The sequence below is a fragment of the Crocodylus porosus genome, unplaced genomic scaffold, assembly GCF_001723895.1.
Source record: "Crocodylus porosus isolate Cpor-Errol unplaced genomic scaffold, CroPor_comp1, whole genome shotgun sequence".
NCBI classification, from domain to species: Eukaryota; Metazoa; Chordata; order Crocodylia; family Crocodylidae; genus Crocodylus; species Crocodylus porosus.
In genome coordinates, this window is record NW_017728949.1 from 17,175,167 (window position 1) to 17,192,540 (window position 17,374).

Below are 17,374 nucleotides of genomic sequence, written 5' to 3' on the forward strand. Positions count from 1 at the left end.
CACGCGGCGAACCCCGGCTGCAGCGGAGTGGACCGCAGCGGAGCCGGGAGCAGCGAGGCATCCCGCCAAGACACAGGTAGCCAAGGGACCGGTGGCGGTTCCGACGGAGGAACCCGGGAAGGGAACCTCGGCCGGAGGGGCCCTCCTCCGGCGGCTGGTGGCCGGTTGGTCACGGAAGAAGACCCGCGGGCAGGGCGGCGGACTTTGTAGCCCACCCCGGTCTAGAGACTCAGGCCCGTTAGGGCCGGACAAATCCGGACTAGAGGAGCCCTCAGTATAAGGGACACTAGGTGCTGGTGGGACTCCGGGGCGGGTCCATCAGTGGGCGGGTACCCCGCCGGACTATTCCGTCAGCAGGGGCACCCCAGCGGGGCCCCATATCCCGGAGGCTCGGGCGAGGGTGTAGGTGAGGAGGAGCCCTCAGGACCCCTGGACTTTGGAGTCGGGGTACCCTTTTCCGTGGACCGTCAGCGCCCTGCCCGGGTGAACCCCTTATTCCATCAAGTCGTGGCAGGCAAGATTGGCGGCGGCACGAGCGGTCCGGCGCATACCCCCTTCTCTCCAGGGGCCATTCGGGGAATTGGGGAACTCACTACCGGGTGACCTACCCCAACCCCTCACAGTTATAAAATCACATTTGGATAGTAACGGAAGCTTCTGTTTCTAATTTCAGCCACCATGCATTCTGTCCTTTTTTCAGGAGAGAAAGAGACTGATACCTGTTCTGGGGTTTTCTGAGAAAAAATAACAGTTGAACCTCCATCCTCTTCATCAGGGTAGTCAGGAAACTTGCCTGTAATGTGCCTGTATGAGAAACAAAGGGAAAATATTAAGTGCATACTTTAAGATACTATTGTTGCTAATTGTATTACCTTAATTATTAATGTCAGTATACTTATTGAGGCACACCTTTTCTTCGTAAGCAAAGACTGACAGAATTGTATTGCCTTGTAAGATGGTTTTAGTTTAGCAAGTTCATTTAAATTAGAAAAATTCAGCTGAAATTTCTCATGACTTAGCCTGTAATAAAATACTAATGTTCTTAGACAAACTTGAACAAATCAGATAAGTGTGTAGAACAGTGGTAACTGGTGGACTTTAGAGGTACTGCAGTGGGACACAAGGGTGGACGTAGTGTTCAGGAAGGGGAAGAGACGTAGTAAGGCATCATTTGATTCTTTCAAACAGTCCCATGGCACCAGCCAGCATTTTCCTTGAGACATGAAGACCAGAAATAACCACCTTAGTAGGCTGTGAGCAGGTTAATTAGGAACTGAGGAACATACAAAGCCAGTTCAGTCTCTGTACTATGCCTGGGAAGAGGAACTTGGTGGTAGTAGGCTGGTCAGACCATGGAGCTTGGTCAGGGTGGTTGGGACATGGCAGTAGGCTGTAGGACTTGTGAGTGTGGTTAGGTGGAGGCTGACTGCAGGGTATAGAGTATAGGTGGATTGTGAGGCACATGGGATTGTATATTGGGTTGTGGGGCTACGGGATCCAATGTGGGGCTGTGGTAGAGATAAGGCCGTGGCTTTAGGTAGAAGTGAGATTTAGTAGGGATAGTTAAATGCAAGGACCCACATAAGGCCTACAGCCTACCTAGTTTCCAGACCCTTGCACTGGTCCTCAAATCACTTTTCAGTTGTTAAGGTAGGCTTTGGCTTTCATAGTATAAAAGCATATACAAATTACATACATACATATATATATATATATGAAAATCATTTGTTCAATGCAACATTGAAAGATGTTTGAATTCTGGGAGGAACTTGCATACATGTATTGTATATGAAATGTCAAATTTTATACGTTTTTATAGAACTTTTTATTTGAAAGATTTGACTTATTCTGATAGAAAAAACATTGCATCTGACATTTTTTTGACCAGCTCTGCTAATGACCATTTGTATTTTTGAAAATCCCCATTTTTATTTAGGGTTACTGCTTTTAAGATATGAAAAACATTTCCTTTTAAGGTTTGAGAAAGTGTTATTAAGATGAGTTTTTTATAACAGGTTAATTAAAAAAATAAATGTTGAATGAAAAGCCTTTAAATAGAATACCCTCAATTCTTATTTTTAAATTTTTTTAAAGAATTCTTTTGAAGTCTCTTCTGCTCCCTTAAAGTTATACTGATCTTTCAGGCAGGTCTGAAAACAAATATGCAAGGGCTGCTGTTTGGTTTCTGTGCACACGTCTTCTTTCTGCTTCCTTCAGTTCCAGGTTCTGTTTTTTTGTTACAAACTCATATCCTCCCAACAAAGCAGCGCACAAGTGATGTAACTGACCATCAAAGCAAGAAATGTTCTGCAGCAAGTACTGTTAAAAACACAAAATTCTGTTCTTAAAATCTGGGGAATTAAAGTAACAACAATAGAACATTGTCTCGATGGAAATAAGCTTTTTAAGGGAAACAGTATCACTTTTTCTTTTTTCCAGGAATATATATTTACATTAGGTGATCATAGTTACTACTTTACACATATAAAATTGTTTCTATTGTTTAATTTTTGCTCACCAGATACTAAATTCTCAAACATATCTCCAGGCCTTTTTCATCTTTGAGTCTCCAGAGTGTTAATGGCCTTTTAATTGGCCTTTCTGAATGTTTCCTTATTTTAAAAAAATATACTATCAACATGACTCTATTTTTTAATACAGATCAGATTTTTGGTACACAACGTTTCAGTATACATTAATACTTTTTATTTAAAAAATCAGGACAAATACTAATTCAGAAATTTGGGAGAAACAATAAAAGTTGGTGTTTTTTAAACATTGTGAAGTGAATACACCTTAGGAATTGGGGAAAAATAATCACAAAATCTAGTTTATAGTTTTCAAACAGTTTTTTTTAACAGAAATTTTGGCCTTTCCTGTGTAACTATAACTTTATGTTAAGCCATAGGTTAAATTTTAAGTTAGTATATCTGGTTCTTAGAGCAAAAATGTTGGGCTTTTTTGCTACATTTGTTATAATAGATTCACTATGATTGTGGCCCCTGATTACCACCAAAATACCAATTATAAAATAAAAATGAAAATGAATCTATTATAACTACAGACATTTCTGCTTGTGTACTCAGTGATTATTACTTATACATGCAATGAGACTCAGAAAATATTGCTCCCCTACATTTGCCAGAAACTCCCATTAATAAAAGGATGCACTCACTTGTACTACAGACATGATTTTAAAAAGCAGTTGGAAAATAGCCTGAGAATCCAAAAACAAGTATGTATTATCAGGTCTGTTAAATGTTAGGTCACATTTGATTTTACAGACGCATTTTATCTCTAAGAAAAATAAGGACTCATTCAAATTCTTGACTCAATGAAAGAGTTTATTGTTGTATTAAATTCAACCTCTATGTTTAATCACTGCTAAGAGTTTGACTTAAAATGACAAAAGCCAGAGTATTTAATGCTAAGACTGTCCTCCAACTAACATTTATTATTAATGTTAGTTGGAGGAGGAAAAAATGGGAATGTGCTCTAAAGATAAAGAATCAATTTGAACTCATATCCTAATGTAATTTGCTTTCTAATGCTTGTTACAGAAAAGTTTTAGATTTGGTATTTTTATGTGCTTTTTATTTAAGGCAGATGAGACAAAAATGGATGTTATGCTCTTGAGAGAGAGAATTTTTGTCTGTTGAGCATGTACGCAGTTGAGCGTTAGCGTTCTGAAGTTTTGGTAGCATGGACTAAAATTTAACAAAGACTGTTAAAGTCTTGTACCATCCATCTTTCTCTGTTCTCTGTTTGGTGCATCACCTCTTCAGCCACTTATGATCATACATCTTTCTAGAAACCAATGCAATTATTTACACTGAAAAATAACATTATGAAAGATTAATTCCTAAGATTAATTATGTTAGGAACTTTGAGATGGGAACCAAAGTTATAAGTGTACTGTATAGTGGGGAGAGGAGAAGGCAAGGAGGAAGATGACTTAGGGGGTCATGTAGCCAAGGCTGGTTAATCGTATCTTTAGTGACCTGGTCACACGTTCATTCAATTAATGGTGTGATAAAATAAGGAATAAGCCACAAAGTTATCACATAAAATATGTGTAATAACTTGTTGGCTGGTTCCTACCACACTTTTAATTGACCTTATGGCCAGTGCTCCCTGCCTCTGGAGCACACTGGAGCCTTTCAAGACTCTGTGTGCTCTGGAGGGAGAGTGCCGGTCAGCTGATTGCAGTTCCCAGTTTCAGGAGAGTACCTGGGAGCTCTGCTAGGGCTCCCAGCTGGGGAGTGCATCAGAGTCGAGGATTCCCCTGTGCGCCCCCAGCTGGAAGCCCTGGTCAGCTGATTGGGTCAGCCTCACTCAGCTCCCCCTGCACCCAATATGGCATGGGATCTGATGCTGCATCCCACAAGCACGCCTCCTGCTGTGCATGTTTGGCATGGCAGGAAGTGTGATTGTTGGAGTCCTGCCTCAGATCCCATCACGCCTTTAGTTTAACATCTGTCAGGGACCTAAAGGAATACAAATATAAATTCAAGTTACCTGAAACCATTATATAGCTTAACTGGCTTGTAAAGTATTCAGATACTGAAGTAATGAGTAAAACCAATAAATAAATTTACTTTTGATCTGAAATCATTTGTCACTCTTTTGTACAGCTATATTAACTTTTCTCTGCCATACACATTTTACATGTTTCTGGCTTCCCCTTTCCTTTAGGTTTGGTCTTAGGCACCACTGCTTTTTTTAATGCCCATAGAAGGACTTGGGCTATGTCTACAGTGCCCCTGGAAGCATGAGTTCAGCTTGTGCAGATGTACCTAAGGGAACACCCATATCAAGGAGGCTGTGGCAGCAGAAGTTTCAGCAGTCAAACAGGTACCCAGGGCTCTGGGATGCTTATGTGGACTGTGCTGTGACAGCTTTATTACTTTCAGTACACTGGCTAGGGAGATTACAGTCAAGTTGGGTATGTCTATATGTGTGGAAATTGTACCTTCAGAGTGCAAAGATGACTTGTAAGGTATTGGTTGGTGGGTTTATTTCTTCTTTCTCTGGCAAAATAGTACCAATAGCATGTATGAAATTAGCTCCACCATGATAAGCCTGGGAAAGAGTGGAAAATTTTCACTAGGCATGTGCTACACAGCATTTGTGGAGGAGCATATTTCTCTAAATACTACATACTGATTGAGCTGCTGGCCTGGCCCATGTGCTTTTATGTGCTAAGAAGTAACCCGGTCTTATTCAAGTGTAGCTGTGCTTGGCAGAAAAGAGGATCCTTCCCTTTTCCTTGGTGTATCCCTGCAAGTTCAGGATCTGGCCATAACTCCGCTTGCATATTCACTTTTCCAAATGGGGCTCTAAAGAAGTTGTTGGGTCTGTTAATTAAATCCATATGCATAGAGTTATTTTTAAAGAGGCATACTTTACATAATTGCTACAATTATGTAGTTGATCTAAATTGATGTCTTCTTTGAAAATTCTATTTAATATTCCTGACTACAGCAGAGTCTTTAAATGCTCAAAGCAAGCAAACCAAAATATGAAATGCTGTGCCAAATTTCAGTCCAGAAAGACGTTTTGCTTTGCCCGTATTAATAGCTTTGGCTTGAGTGTGGCTTCTATTTCAGGGGTGCAACTGGTGTAACTGTGGCATAAGGTAAATGTCTCAAAAGATGTGGCAGCAGAATTCTCTAATGTGCATCAGACCTGGTAATCATAGTAGTTCCTAAAATAACATTATTCTGATACTCATGATATTTCAGGTTTAAAGAGCTTGGTATTGATGACATTTATTGCAGTCCATGACCTTTTAGGGGAGGCTGTTGTTAGCTTAGTCCAGGGGCAGTTCTAGGGGGAGTGGATGTGTACTCCCTCTCCCCACTTCCCCCTTGATACCTGATTTATGCAAACATTAAAACCAACTATCTGAGAGGGGCAGCAACATTTCTTCCTACTGAAGGAATTAATTGACTCCATGGCTCATTATAGTCAACTTGATTCCTGTTAATCTCTCTTCACTCCACTGGTGTTAATGACCCTTTCTCTTTTCTAATGGGCTTGATGTTTCTTTCTCCTGCAGTTTTGCTTTCTTTTAGCCATTCCTAGTAATATCTTTCTTCTGTTTCACAGCCTTGCAGATTATTCTTAGCTCTGGCTAAAAATCTTAACTCAGGTACAGTAATATTAATTTAGATGAATATTAATTCAGGTATGAAAATGACTGACAGTGGAGTGTCAAGACACTCAAAAGGGCTAGATTTTGTTTTACGAATATGCATAAGAGATGTACATTAAGCTATGACTACAAGACTAATAAAATACTTTCTAGATTATTTTGTCTTGTTTGTTGTGTTTTTTAAAATAATCTATTCAAATTAATATGCATTCCTATAAAGTTATTTGTTTTTGCTTTGATTTTAAGCTGAATAATAAAGCACTAGACCCCTGGCATTTTAGTAAAACTTCTACTTTCTCTGTAAGTGGAGAAAAATGTGTTATGTTATATGTGAAGATTCACCACATCAGCTGTACCTCTCCCTTTTTCAAAATCTTAGATCCATTCATGGATCATTCTGTCTCCTGATTTAAGGATTAAAAAAAAAGTATTTAGTCCATGTTTCCTTCTAATCTATTTAGAGCTCATTTCCAACATCAGCATCACTTGAATGTTTTCTCTGCATCCATAATTATGTCTACATATGGCTGGCTGATCATTCATAAAATGCATGGGCATTGCTACTTTTTTGTTTGTTGCATTCCAAATATAAAGTTGATGTCAGGAAAGAACTGTGTGCTTAGCAGTTTGTGGATGGGAAGCTTTAACTAATGGTAAGAAAAAATCCTGCTTTTCCTAGGTTATATAATATAATCAAGAAGTAATGGGTAAAGTAAGTGATAAATTAAACCCCTAGTTCAGTGCAAAGACCAGGAATTTGCCACTTTTTTTCCTGCAGTGCCATTAAAATAATATCTGGTCTTGCTTCTCAACAGCTCTGCAAACAAAAAAATAATCTTATTTTACACTGATCACTTAATGGGAGAAAGAACCAAAGAATTGCAAGGAGCATAACAAAACTAGAACAAGTCAAACTACATGCTGTTATTTTCATATGTGGGATACAGTTCATCAGAAAATCTGATTATCACATTTACTGAAATACAAGGTAAGTTCGCCACCCCAGTCAGTATGGGGGGGTAAAAGCCATTGTATATCTTTGAACTACTGCTGCTAAATACAGCATTGTTCAGTAATATAAATCAACTATGAAGTTGATTTAAATGCAGCCAACACTGACTATGACTATAAAACACATAGTGTGGGCAAACATGTTGATGGGACCTACCAGCAGGATACCAGCTGAATAAGACATATGGTAGTGCGTGTTGAGCACAGTCCCTCTTGGCACCTATTTTTTTTTTCAAGTCATGGTGAACTACTATATTGCATGCATTTCAACTTCTGCATTCCCACAGCTGAGCTGTGCCTTTCTGTCTCACTTCCAATGATTGCTGTTTCTTTACCTGTTACCAGACAGTCTTCAGTGTCTGGCAAACATCACCAAATGGGGCCACAAACAGTTCACCCAGAATCCCTCTGTCACACGCCCCCCCCAGCCTGTTGCATATGATTAGTTTGGCCCCACCCTCCATGGTATCTGGACCAGGTTGCCCTGTGCCATCTGCACATACATTTTTGTAGGATCCCTGGACTTACGACATGAACACCTGGTTCCAGTTATAAATGGGGCTAATTAGCACATGGATTCTTTGTGGGAGGTATCTAGAGTACATACACTTAGCAAGCAGTGCTGAGCTTTTGGGTCACCATGCCTTGACTGCGGCCCAGCCCAATGAACTATGTGGTAAATCTTTTTATATGGTTACTGCATGTCACAGTTTAGCTGGGACAGTCCCAGAATTCAGAGGATGGCCCTGGCTGACTGTTGGGGATTATAATGGGCATCCTAGAAATGCAGGTACAGTCTGGCCAGGAGTTGGAGTGGCACAGACTGCCTTGCAGGTGGGCAGGCAGGCACTCCTGCATGCTTAGCATACAGCCCTGCCCCTGCCCCTCCTGACTTGTAAATGCCCCAGAGTTCCAGGATTTCCATATGGTCAGCTTAACCCTTTGAACCACCATGCATATTTTTTACTATATATAAGTAGGTACACAAGTGCTGCTTAAAAGTGTATTTATGGAGTTCTTGTGCTAAAACTTGCAGCAGCTTCAAATGCATCAATTGTAGATGAACTAAATCTGTGTGTACTATATGTAAATCATTACAACTTATTTATTTCAAGGTAAGTTGTTTCAATTTTGCTCCTCACTTCCACGTGCTCAGTGAGAGCAAGGTCTGACAGTAAAGAGTGGGGAAAGAATTTTGGGGGAGCAGAGGACAAAAGGGAGTACCTAACCCCCCCCAGATTTATTTTGCTTGCTGTACCAGTAGGAAGGGGAAACATTGAAGACAAACCTCCAAAAACTATATTCTATACCTGGGAAATCTTATCAAACTTATAATTTTTCTGTATATTGAATCTAATTATTGGGGGGGGGGTTCTATAATCAGGGCCATCTTACATTCAAGTAAATATGGTAAATGAATCAAAATAGAAGATTCTGGTTTGCAAAGAAAAGTTTCATAGTATGGTCAATGTGCTGGCTTGTACACAGAAGCAAAAAAAAAGATAGGAATAGACAGGGTTACAGGGAGAGGAAAAATACTCCTCAATAACATGTCTAAGGTGACCAGTTCCAGACGTTGTATAACGACTACTTCCCAGGTGCTGGGCAAGGAGAAAGAGAGTGTTCCTTGTGACCCTTCTTCCACATCATATACTGACATGGGTCTCCATCTGATGGGATTTCCACCTCTGACAATTTTCTAGAGCAGGTTGGATAGACGCTTGGCTGGGACGGTTTAGATCTTTCAGGGATGATTCTGCTTTGAGCATGGGGCTAGTCTAGATGATCTGGTGAGGTCCCTTCCAGACCTACTTTCTTATGATCCTAAAATGAAGCCTCAGTGGATAGGGATTATTTCCAGGAGCCAGTCTAGCACTGCTGAAAATCAAACTGAGCTCCAAACAGAGGTCACTGTAGGAAAAGCATGTTAAATGCCATAAATCCAGTGGCTCTGACCCAATGAACTACTAAATGTAGAAGATGCTGCATTTCTCAGGGATCATGGAAGAATAGGATTTTGAAAAATGATAATCTCTAAGTGAGCAAAAACAGAGGAGAAATCTATTGCATTTCTGAAAAGCAGAGAAGTCCTTTCAGTTGTTCTGTACTATATTTAATAGCTTTGATTTAGATTGCCTTAGAGACATGCTTTGTAAACTGAAATGTTAAGCATTGTAAATCAATAATTACATTAAAATATCCCAACCAGATAGTTAGTTACAGCATGGACAAGGTTGGGAAAAGAGAAGAATCCTTCCTTAAGGAAAAGGATCTGTACAGATGTCAGTCTCTATTCTAGTTACCATGCATTTTTTGTTACTTTTGTGCTTCCCAAAATTATTCCTTTTAAAAAATCACTTAGATCTGTTAGAGTATAATGGCAAAGCAATGCCTCTTTGAGGCAAATGACACTAGATGTTCACTTCTGGACACCTGGGTTGAAATTCTGGTTTTACTGAAATCAATGGAAGGGACTTAAGTAGGGCCAGTATTTCACTCCTCGGCTTAATTTTTTCTCAGGGCACAATTACAATAAACTGGATAGCTGTGATACTTTGACAGCACAAAATTACCACAAGACTTGGCACCAATCAGCATGACTCGCAATCTCTGTGTAGGAAACCCCCATGAATTGAATGTCAGATCGTCTCAATTCTGATTTACAACAAATGCCTGCTGGAGATGGGCGAGGATGCCACACAATGCATGTCTGTACTGTGTTCAGCTTGCTTTGCATCTTTTAGCCTCTCCTCCTCTCTTCTAGGAGAGCTACAATTAATTCCTAATTTTTCCTCTTTGCACCCTGTAATGTTCAAAGATGGTTATAGCTAAGGCTAAATGTGGATATTGATTTAGGACAACACAATTTTAACTCAAACATTTTTCTAGTAATAGATTCGACAACTTACTACCTACTCTCTGTACTCTAGTATGGTTTTAAATATGTTATTCTTTCCTTTTGGCCATGACTTCTCTATCTAATTGCACAAAAGGCCCTGTCAGGAAAATAAAAAATCTTCTTCAGAGGAAAAAGAACATGCAACTCTCTTCAGGGTAAGAAAGAATGTGGGATGTGTAGAAAAGAAAGGGCATTAAAAACTGCTGTACAGTCTAGCACTCTGTTTGGCACAGACTGAAACAAATAAGAAACAAAAAAGAAATAAACTCTTTGTTGTTTAATAATTCCTATCAATTTTTAAAAACCAACCTGCCACAGGCTCTACAAAAACACCTACATGGATGCCTTAATTTATTTTTAATTGTTTTTCTTACAGCATTTTCCTACATTTTCTTCTGTAAATGACCCATGAAAAGCATAAAAAAGAAGTCTTTGGAAATAATTTCCAGAATAAACAACACGCACATATATAGTTTTTATACACAGAAAGCTTCATTTCCGCATATAGTTTGTTATCTCTGATGAGACTGGCAGGGGGCCCAATACCATCATCCTCTCTGATGATTTTCCAAACACTTACTTATAAGTAATGTTATACACGCAAGTAGTTCAGCTGAATCTAATAGCGCTATTTATGTCTATAAATGAGTGAAGAATCAGGGCTTATGTACAGTATAGTATCGTATAGTGTATATATAGTATTGTATTTAAATGTGATATTTTAAGACACACAAAATGAAGCATTACTAAGCAAGTCCATCGGAATGCAGTTAAATTCTGTCATGGAGGATGACAGATGATACATAGATTGGAATATGGTGATTATTTGCCACTGTTTTATTATGTGCAACCTTCTTAAAAGTGCCCGAGGACATAGTTCTTACAAGAAAAGCTGCGTGTTTTTTATGTGGACTGATGCTGTTGGGAACCATCAAGTCCCCAGGTTTTCCAGTTCTGCAGGGAGAATACTTTGCTAGTTACCAAGCTGGAGTCTGCTGATAATGCACAGCAATGCTCCTTTGGTCCTCTGTCCCACCATCCTGTCAATAGTTGAACTCTCCATTTGTGGCAGGTCTGAGTTGAACCCATTTTTGTTCCTGCTGACTCCTTAAGTACCCAGTTAAGGAAACTAGGATAGCAGGAGGTAAGACATAGGTTTTTTCAGGTAAATCCTATTTCTGGTATCGTAATAGTGGTCATATTCTCCAACTTTTCCTTTTCTCTTCTCCCAGGAGATATGGTTTCCCAGCCTCCTAGAAATAGGTGAGCAAAACTGTTTGTTGGCAATTTGAATACAGAAAAAGTTGACATAATTTACACCATTGCAAAATGTTTTGGTGTGTGTGATTTTGATTTTTCACCAAAAGAAGTTTTACCTAAAAAAAAAAAAAAAAAGTCTCCCAGGCATATTCCTGTCCACAATAGGATTGAGAAACAATGTTATCCTGGTACCTGCAATGCCTTAAACAGGTCAGATAATGTGAACCCTTCTGTGAGGATTAAAGTCCAGCTAAAATTTGCCAGGACTTTAGAGTCCTAGCAAAATAGGACTGGAAGGGACCTTAGGAGGTCCTCTATTCCAACTTTGTGCTGAAGGCAGGATTATTCTTGTCAAAACCATCCCAGAAAAATGTTTAACTTGCACTTAAACTTCCATTGACAAATATTCTACAGCCTTGCTAGATCATCTTTTCCAGAGTTAGAAATGTTCTCCCAATATCTAACATAAATCTTCACTGTTGCAATTTAATGCTATTCTCATTTCCCCTGGACTCAGAACAGTGGGTTATTATTTTCTTTATAACAATCCTTGTTGTAAATAAAATCTACACAAAGCTAGAAAAAAGTATATTAATTTCCCCCAGAACTGAATAAAAATGAAATGTTCCCTGTTTCCCTAGCAAAGTGTTCCATCTTCTCATGTCCAATGACTGGAATAGAGAGAGTAGCCTCTGGTCCAGTCGTGTTTCCATTGACTTCAATAATTAAGCCTTTTAAAAGGTTCTTTACAGCACATACATTTTTTAAACATACATTGTAACACTCTCTCCATCTTAGAGTGTAAGCACCTCATACTGGACCTCAGGACAGCAGGATATCTTACCTATACTATACATATGTGAGCACTGGGGGATAGTGACAGCTTGAGGGGTGTGGAACAAGTCTTAATGTGTTAAATAGCTCCTATCAGAACATCTGAAGGATTCTGCGCTGGAGTAATGTGTCTGTTGAAGCTCCAAAGGCTCATTAAATTCTCATCTGAATTGATTTCCTTTTACCTTTTTTGTTCTCTTCAGGCTGAGGTCAAAAGTGCAGAAACTAGCTCCATGAGATGCCAAGCAAAATTCCTCTATATTTACTGAGTTAGAAAACTCTTGCCTTTAGTCAAGTAGAATTTCTTAACAGTCAAAATCATATCTTTTTTATCAGTGAAATGTTGGTGTTAATACTGATGGCAGAGAGCAAAACAGTTAAAATAAGCACAGTTACTTCAACTTAAAAGCTGCAGGAATAGCTTTTATAGAGATTTTGAGAAAGGAAGCCAATACTGTTTTATTAACACAATATAAATTCTGGAAAGAAGAAAATAAAGCATGAAATTTTATAACAAGTTTGGCCAAAATAAATAACCTATAAACCAAACTCATTGTTTCTCTTAGGGAATTTTGGTGGAATGCAAATGATATTATAAAACTGATATAGAATAAAAAAGGTTTTGTTTATAAGAAGTTTGAATGAATACCAAGGCTTCTAGAGCCATAGAGGTTTTAGCTATAGAAACTGAATAGATGTCTTCTTTTTTCCTTCAAAATCTGCATGCCAGGTTTAGGTGGGAAGCCACAGTGAATTACCCTACCTACCACTTGCCTGTACTTCAACCTGAAGGGATTACTTCTTCAGGGGTGAGAAATAGTGCAACACGTTAGACTCACTGCCACAAAGCATAAAGATTAGGCCTGTGCAAAGCAGCAAATATTCAATTTGGATTCAGATGATTTGGAGGGACAGTGAATTGATTTGATGATTTGGATCACTGTCCTGATTCTATTTGGCTAATTTGGACTCGGAGATTTGGCACCAATTTGGAGATTCGGCCATAGATTATAATGAGGAATCACTAAAATAACCATAACTTGTCGGGTTTTTTTAGATTCAGATGAAAACAGCAGGGATGTTAGCCCCTTCTGAGGGCATGAAGCTTGCCAAGTTTCAAGAAGATAGGTGCAGGGTTTTTTGTGAACGGGCACCTCAAGGTTCTAAAAGCAAATAGGTGCAGAGTGAGGAAGGTGGCACTCACTCCATTTGCACGTGGAGCTTGGGGAACCCCTTCAGGAACCCCAGCTGCTCTACCAAACCAGGATCCAAGGAGGTGCAGTGGGGTGTCACAACATCACCAGCAATGCTGAACACTTTCTCGCTTGGAACACTGATTGGTGGACAGGACAGGTGTTTCCAGGCAACCATGGCCAGATCCTGCTACATCTGTGGGTTGCCCAGTAGGCCAATGGGTTACAGTGCAGCAGCTCCACATCCTCGGCAAGATAGGTAGCCACCGAGGCCTCCGTACTACTTGCCCAATGGTGGGGTCTGGTGCCTCTGGACCCCAACATTGAAGCCATGCCCTTGGCCCACATTGGCAGTGGCTGTGGTAGAGGAGATTGCTTTGCGGTTGGAGCACTGGCATAGGAAAATGGATCCCCCTCTTCCACATCCCCCTGTCTCTGCCTTCTTGACCTCTGTTCATCAGCACTTTCATCCAGTGATCGAGGGTTTTGCTGCTGCAGACACACTCCCCTTCACCCTCTGGTCGCACATGCCCACCAGCATGTGGACCGTACTGGACTGCAATGGATCTAGCCATTTTTTGATGCCCTCCTTTAGCTGCTTCACAGTGCCTGCACCTCTGGTGAAAGCAGCTTGACTCAGCCAGGAACATCGATCTCCTGGAATGTCTCCATTTTATTCTCAAGCTCCTTCACTATGGGGAATCACCTGCCTAAGGAGGGCATCATCAGTGCTGAGGCTCTTGTGGCCTTGAGGAACAGCTTGAGGACCACCAAGATCTGGGAAATGGTATCCCACTTCATTTTAAGGGGGCCGCTGATTCCAATCTTCCCCGAGCAAGGCCATCTCATGGATGACCTTCTGTTGCTCCACTAGCCTTTCCAGCATCAGGTATGTGGAGTCTCACTGAGTCTCCACATCCTGCATGATTTTGTGCTGTGGGATGCTTAGCTCTGCCTGTTTGTCCCACAGCATCTGGCCTCTCTTGATGCTCCAGTGGAAGTAGCCCGCCACTTTCCTGGATTTCGAAATAAGCTGGCTGGTAGTGATAACGCTGTCACCGGGAGCCCTCTCCCCCTCCAAGGCATCCCTGATGATGAGGTGGAACTTGTGTACCACACAGTGGATGCCAACAAAGTTTGCACCATGCATTACCTTGACCATATTGGCCCCGTTGTTGGTGACCATGAACTTGTGGATGAGTTTGCCCTGCCCAAGGAGCCACCCCTGTACCATGCGGTTCATGGCCACCATGATCTCCCTTGCCGTGTGGGACACATCCATCACCTCCGCTTCAAGGAGAGCCCACCGATGCCTGACTGATTGCATCAGTGCCCTGTGAGGGAGAGGTAGGCATGATCTCCACCCCGGCTGCTCCAGATGTCCAAGGTGAAGTGCCAGACAACCTGTGAAACTGCCTTGCTCAGTTCATCCCTCAAGTACTCCCTGCATGCCTCACAGGGAGGGCACCACCATCCTGCTAAAGGTGGTTTGTGTGGGCACTTGGTATGATGGGACCATGAGTGCCATGAGCAGCCTGAACACTGGACGCTCAACAAAGAAGGGCTGGCCATCCAGAGCAAGCATCTCCCCAGTGCTTTAGGTGACCTTGCTCCCCTTTGGAACACACCCCCATTTGTCTCCACCTTTCCCCCACTATTCCAGGATGGCCTGCCTCTGCTTCTTGGGGACGTGGGCTTTGGAGCGAGAGGGACTTCTTTCTGGGCATGTTCCCACTGGTGCCAAGCTGAGGAGGAAGAAGGGCAAGGGGGTGCTACCTCCTGAAATGAAGCAGCATTGCTGTGGTGGCTAAGTGTTTCATGTCCTTGCTCCAGCTGATCTGCCTTTGGCACTGCTGGCAGTTAGCATACCTGGGATCATCTGCCACCTCAGAATGATCCCACACTACACTACCCACCTCTTTCTGGGTTGAGAATAGGGATCCTGCCTTATCTGCCTCCTCACCAGGCAGAGGCACAACAACAGAAAAAGCTGAACCGTGGGCCCCCACAACCTCCTCCAAAGTGCCTTCCAGAGGAGACCAGCCTTTAGGGGAACTTTGAGGGGTGTGGAGCACAAATTCAGATTCCCCCTCATTCCCCAGAATTTCCTTTGCTATGGCCCTGAGCTCCTCTGCTTCCAGATCCAGATCCAGATCTTCTTCTGGCACTGGAAGGCTAATGCTGGAAACAGAAATTGGGGTGGAGAATGTCATGCTGCTGCTGATTTGTGGTGTTAGTGGTAGTGGTGGTTCAGGTGCAGGCACTGCTACCACCTCCTTGCTCCCACTAGCAGCAGAAGATTCATTGCTGCCAGAACAGAGGGTGCATCTATGTTTGGGGTAGGGGAAACTTGCATCTCTCCCTCTGGCCCCTCTCCCTCCTCAGCCAGAAGACCTGACACCTGCTTTTCCAGCATGTTTCATAATGTTTGGTGTGCTGCAAAATGTGTGTGTGTGTGTAATATATGTTGTGCTTTCCTGCACAGTGATGACACACTGTCAGGGAAAACACAGGAATGGACAGGGATAACAGTAGGGGTTGTAGGCAAGGATAAGTAGGAAAGGATTGGATATAACTTACAAGAAGAGAGACTAGCTACCAAGAGACTAGAGAGCAAGCCAGAGCTTTTCAGATGCTGCAGGTCCAAGAGGGAGACAGCTCACAAAAGGCACAGATCACTTCAGATACAGCTTAATGTGTTGTTTCCTTATTCCTCTCCCCAGAGCACTGTCATTGCAAGGGAACTCAGAGAAAGATCACAGTCATTGGCCAGCTACAGATGTCAGTATCAGAGCAGTTTTTTCCACTCTCAGGCTTTTCAATACATGGAAGATCACCCAATCCCCCTCCCTCTTCTCAGTTTCTGTTTCCTGCAAGCTTTCCAAATCTCTGAATCTCTCCAAATTGATTTGGAGGCTTCTGAATTGATTCAGACCTTTAAATGGGTTTCCTGATTTGATTTGACCCAGAATATTCTTGCATATGTACTTGTGCCATTCAGCCAGAAATCTGATTATAAAAAGTACTCGAAGTATTTCCAGGATTTGTGTCTGTAATGACAAATTTCGTGGTTAAGATCCTAGGTCTGACTTAACTCCACACAAATGGGAAAACTTTCACTGGAAAAAGGTGATTTGACATGATCAAAAGGTTTCAGGAAAAACTACAGATTATACTGATATTTTCAATATGAAATTACCAAGATAATTTTGAAGGGAGTGAAATATTTCATTTCAACTTGTATAAATTATGTAAGAATTGAAACAGTAAGCTGAAATGCTGTAACTTTGTCAAAATGTAATGTTTTAGAATATTATATCTTGCAAAAACATCCAAGATTTTGACTTTCTTTTCTTATTCTGGACTGGAATAAAATCTTAAAATCTCAGTTTCCCTTGGAATGGAGATTTCTGGCTTGGGTGACCTCTAAAACAGTAAATGATACTTGCTTCACATAATAATTCTTACGATAAGTACGATGAAAAAATGTTGGCATATATACGCTCTCTAAGTATGCAGCTAAAGTAGTTTCATAGTTAATAGTCTTATTCCCTTATTCCCCAAGCTTCATCTAAGGAAAGATATCCTGATTTTAGTGAGAAATTTAGAGTGCATGAGTGCTGACAAATGATAAATACCATTGAGATAAAAATCTGTCATATTAAAATGACTAAGCCAATAAAAACACTTAAATTTAATTTCACTGTCATAATGGTCCTAAGTACAGTAATCATCCTTAATACATTTCTTACTGTCTTAGATAAGTAACATGAAATCAGTTTTACACCAGTGACTACATTTACTTAATTTAATTTTGGAATTAATATATCAGTGTAGATAGAATCAAGTTCATTGTGTTTGTGATGAAAGCAACCCAACCCTATTCCAAAGCAAACTAATTTGAAATTTGATTGTGGAACGAGAATGTAAGAACACCATTGTGCAAACATACAGTGTATAGAGTTTTAAACAAATACATCCAGGTAGGAGGCTTTTACTAACATTCTCATCTACTTAACT

The 17,374-nt window shown here is 40.9% G+C and overlaps 1 protein-coding gene and 1 long non-coding RNA gene across 5 annotated transcripts in view; one reads left to right on the plus strand and one right to left on the minus strand.

The window, feature by feature from the left end:
• Positions 1-17,374, minus strand: part of IQCA1 (IQ motif containing with AAA domain 1) — a 186,996-nt gene that overhangs the window by 93,635 nt on the left and 75,987 nt on the right. For both annotated transcript variants that reach the window (XM_019553998.1, XM_019553999.1), the window contains exon 7: positions 720-804. In XM_019553998.1, coding sequence (XP_019409543.1) covers positions 720-804 — 85 coding nt within the window. The remainder of the gene's footprint in view (positions 1-719; positions 805-17,374) is intronic.
• Positions 1-17,374, plus strand: part of LOC109322792 — a 57,635-nt gene that overhangs the window by 13,440 nt on the left and 26,821 nt on the right. For 2 of the 3 annotated variants that reach the window (XR_002104488.1, XR_002104486.1), the window contains exon 1: positions 4,241-4,854. This is a non-coding gene — a long non-coding RNA (uncharacterized LOC109322792). Of the gene's footprint in view, positions 1-4,240; positions 4,855-17,374 lie in introns of those variants that run through there. The other variant, XR_002104487.1, reaches the window with a different exon arrangement.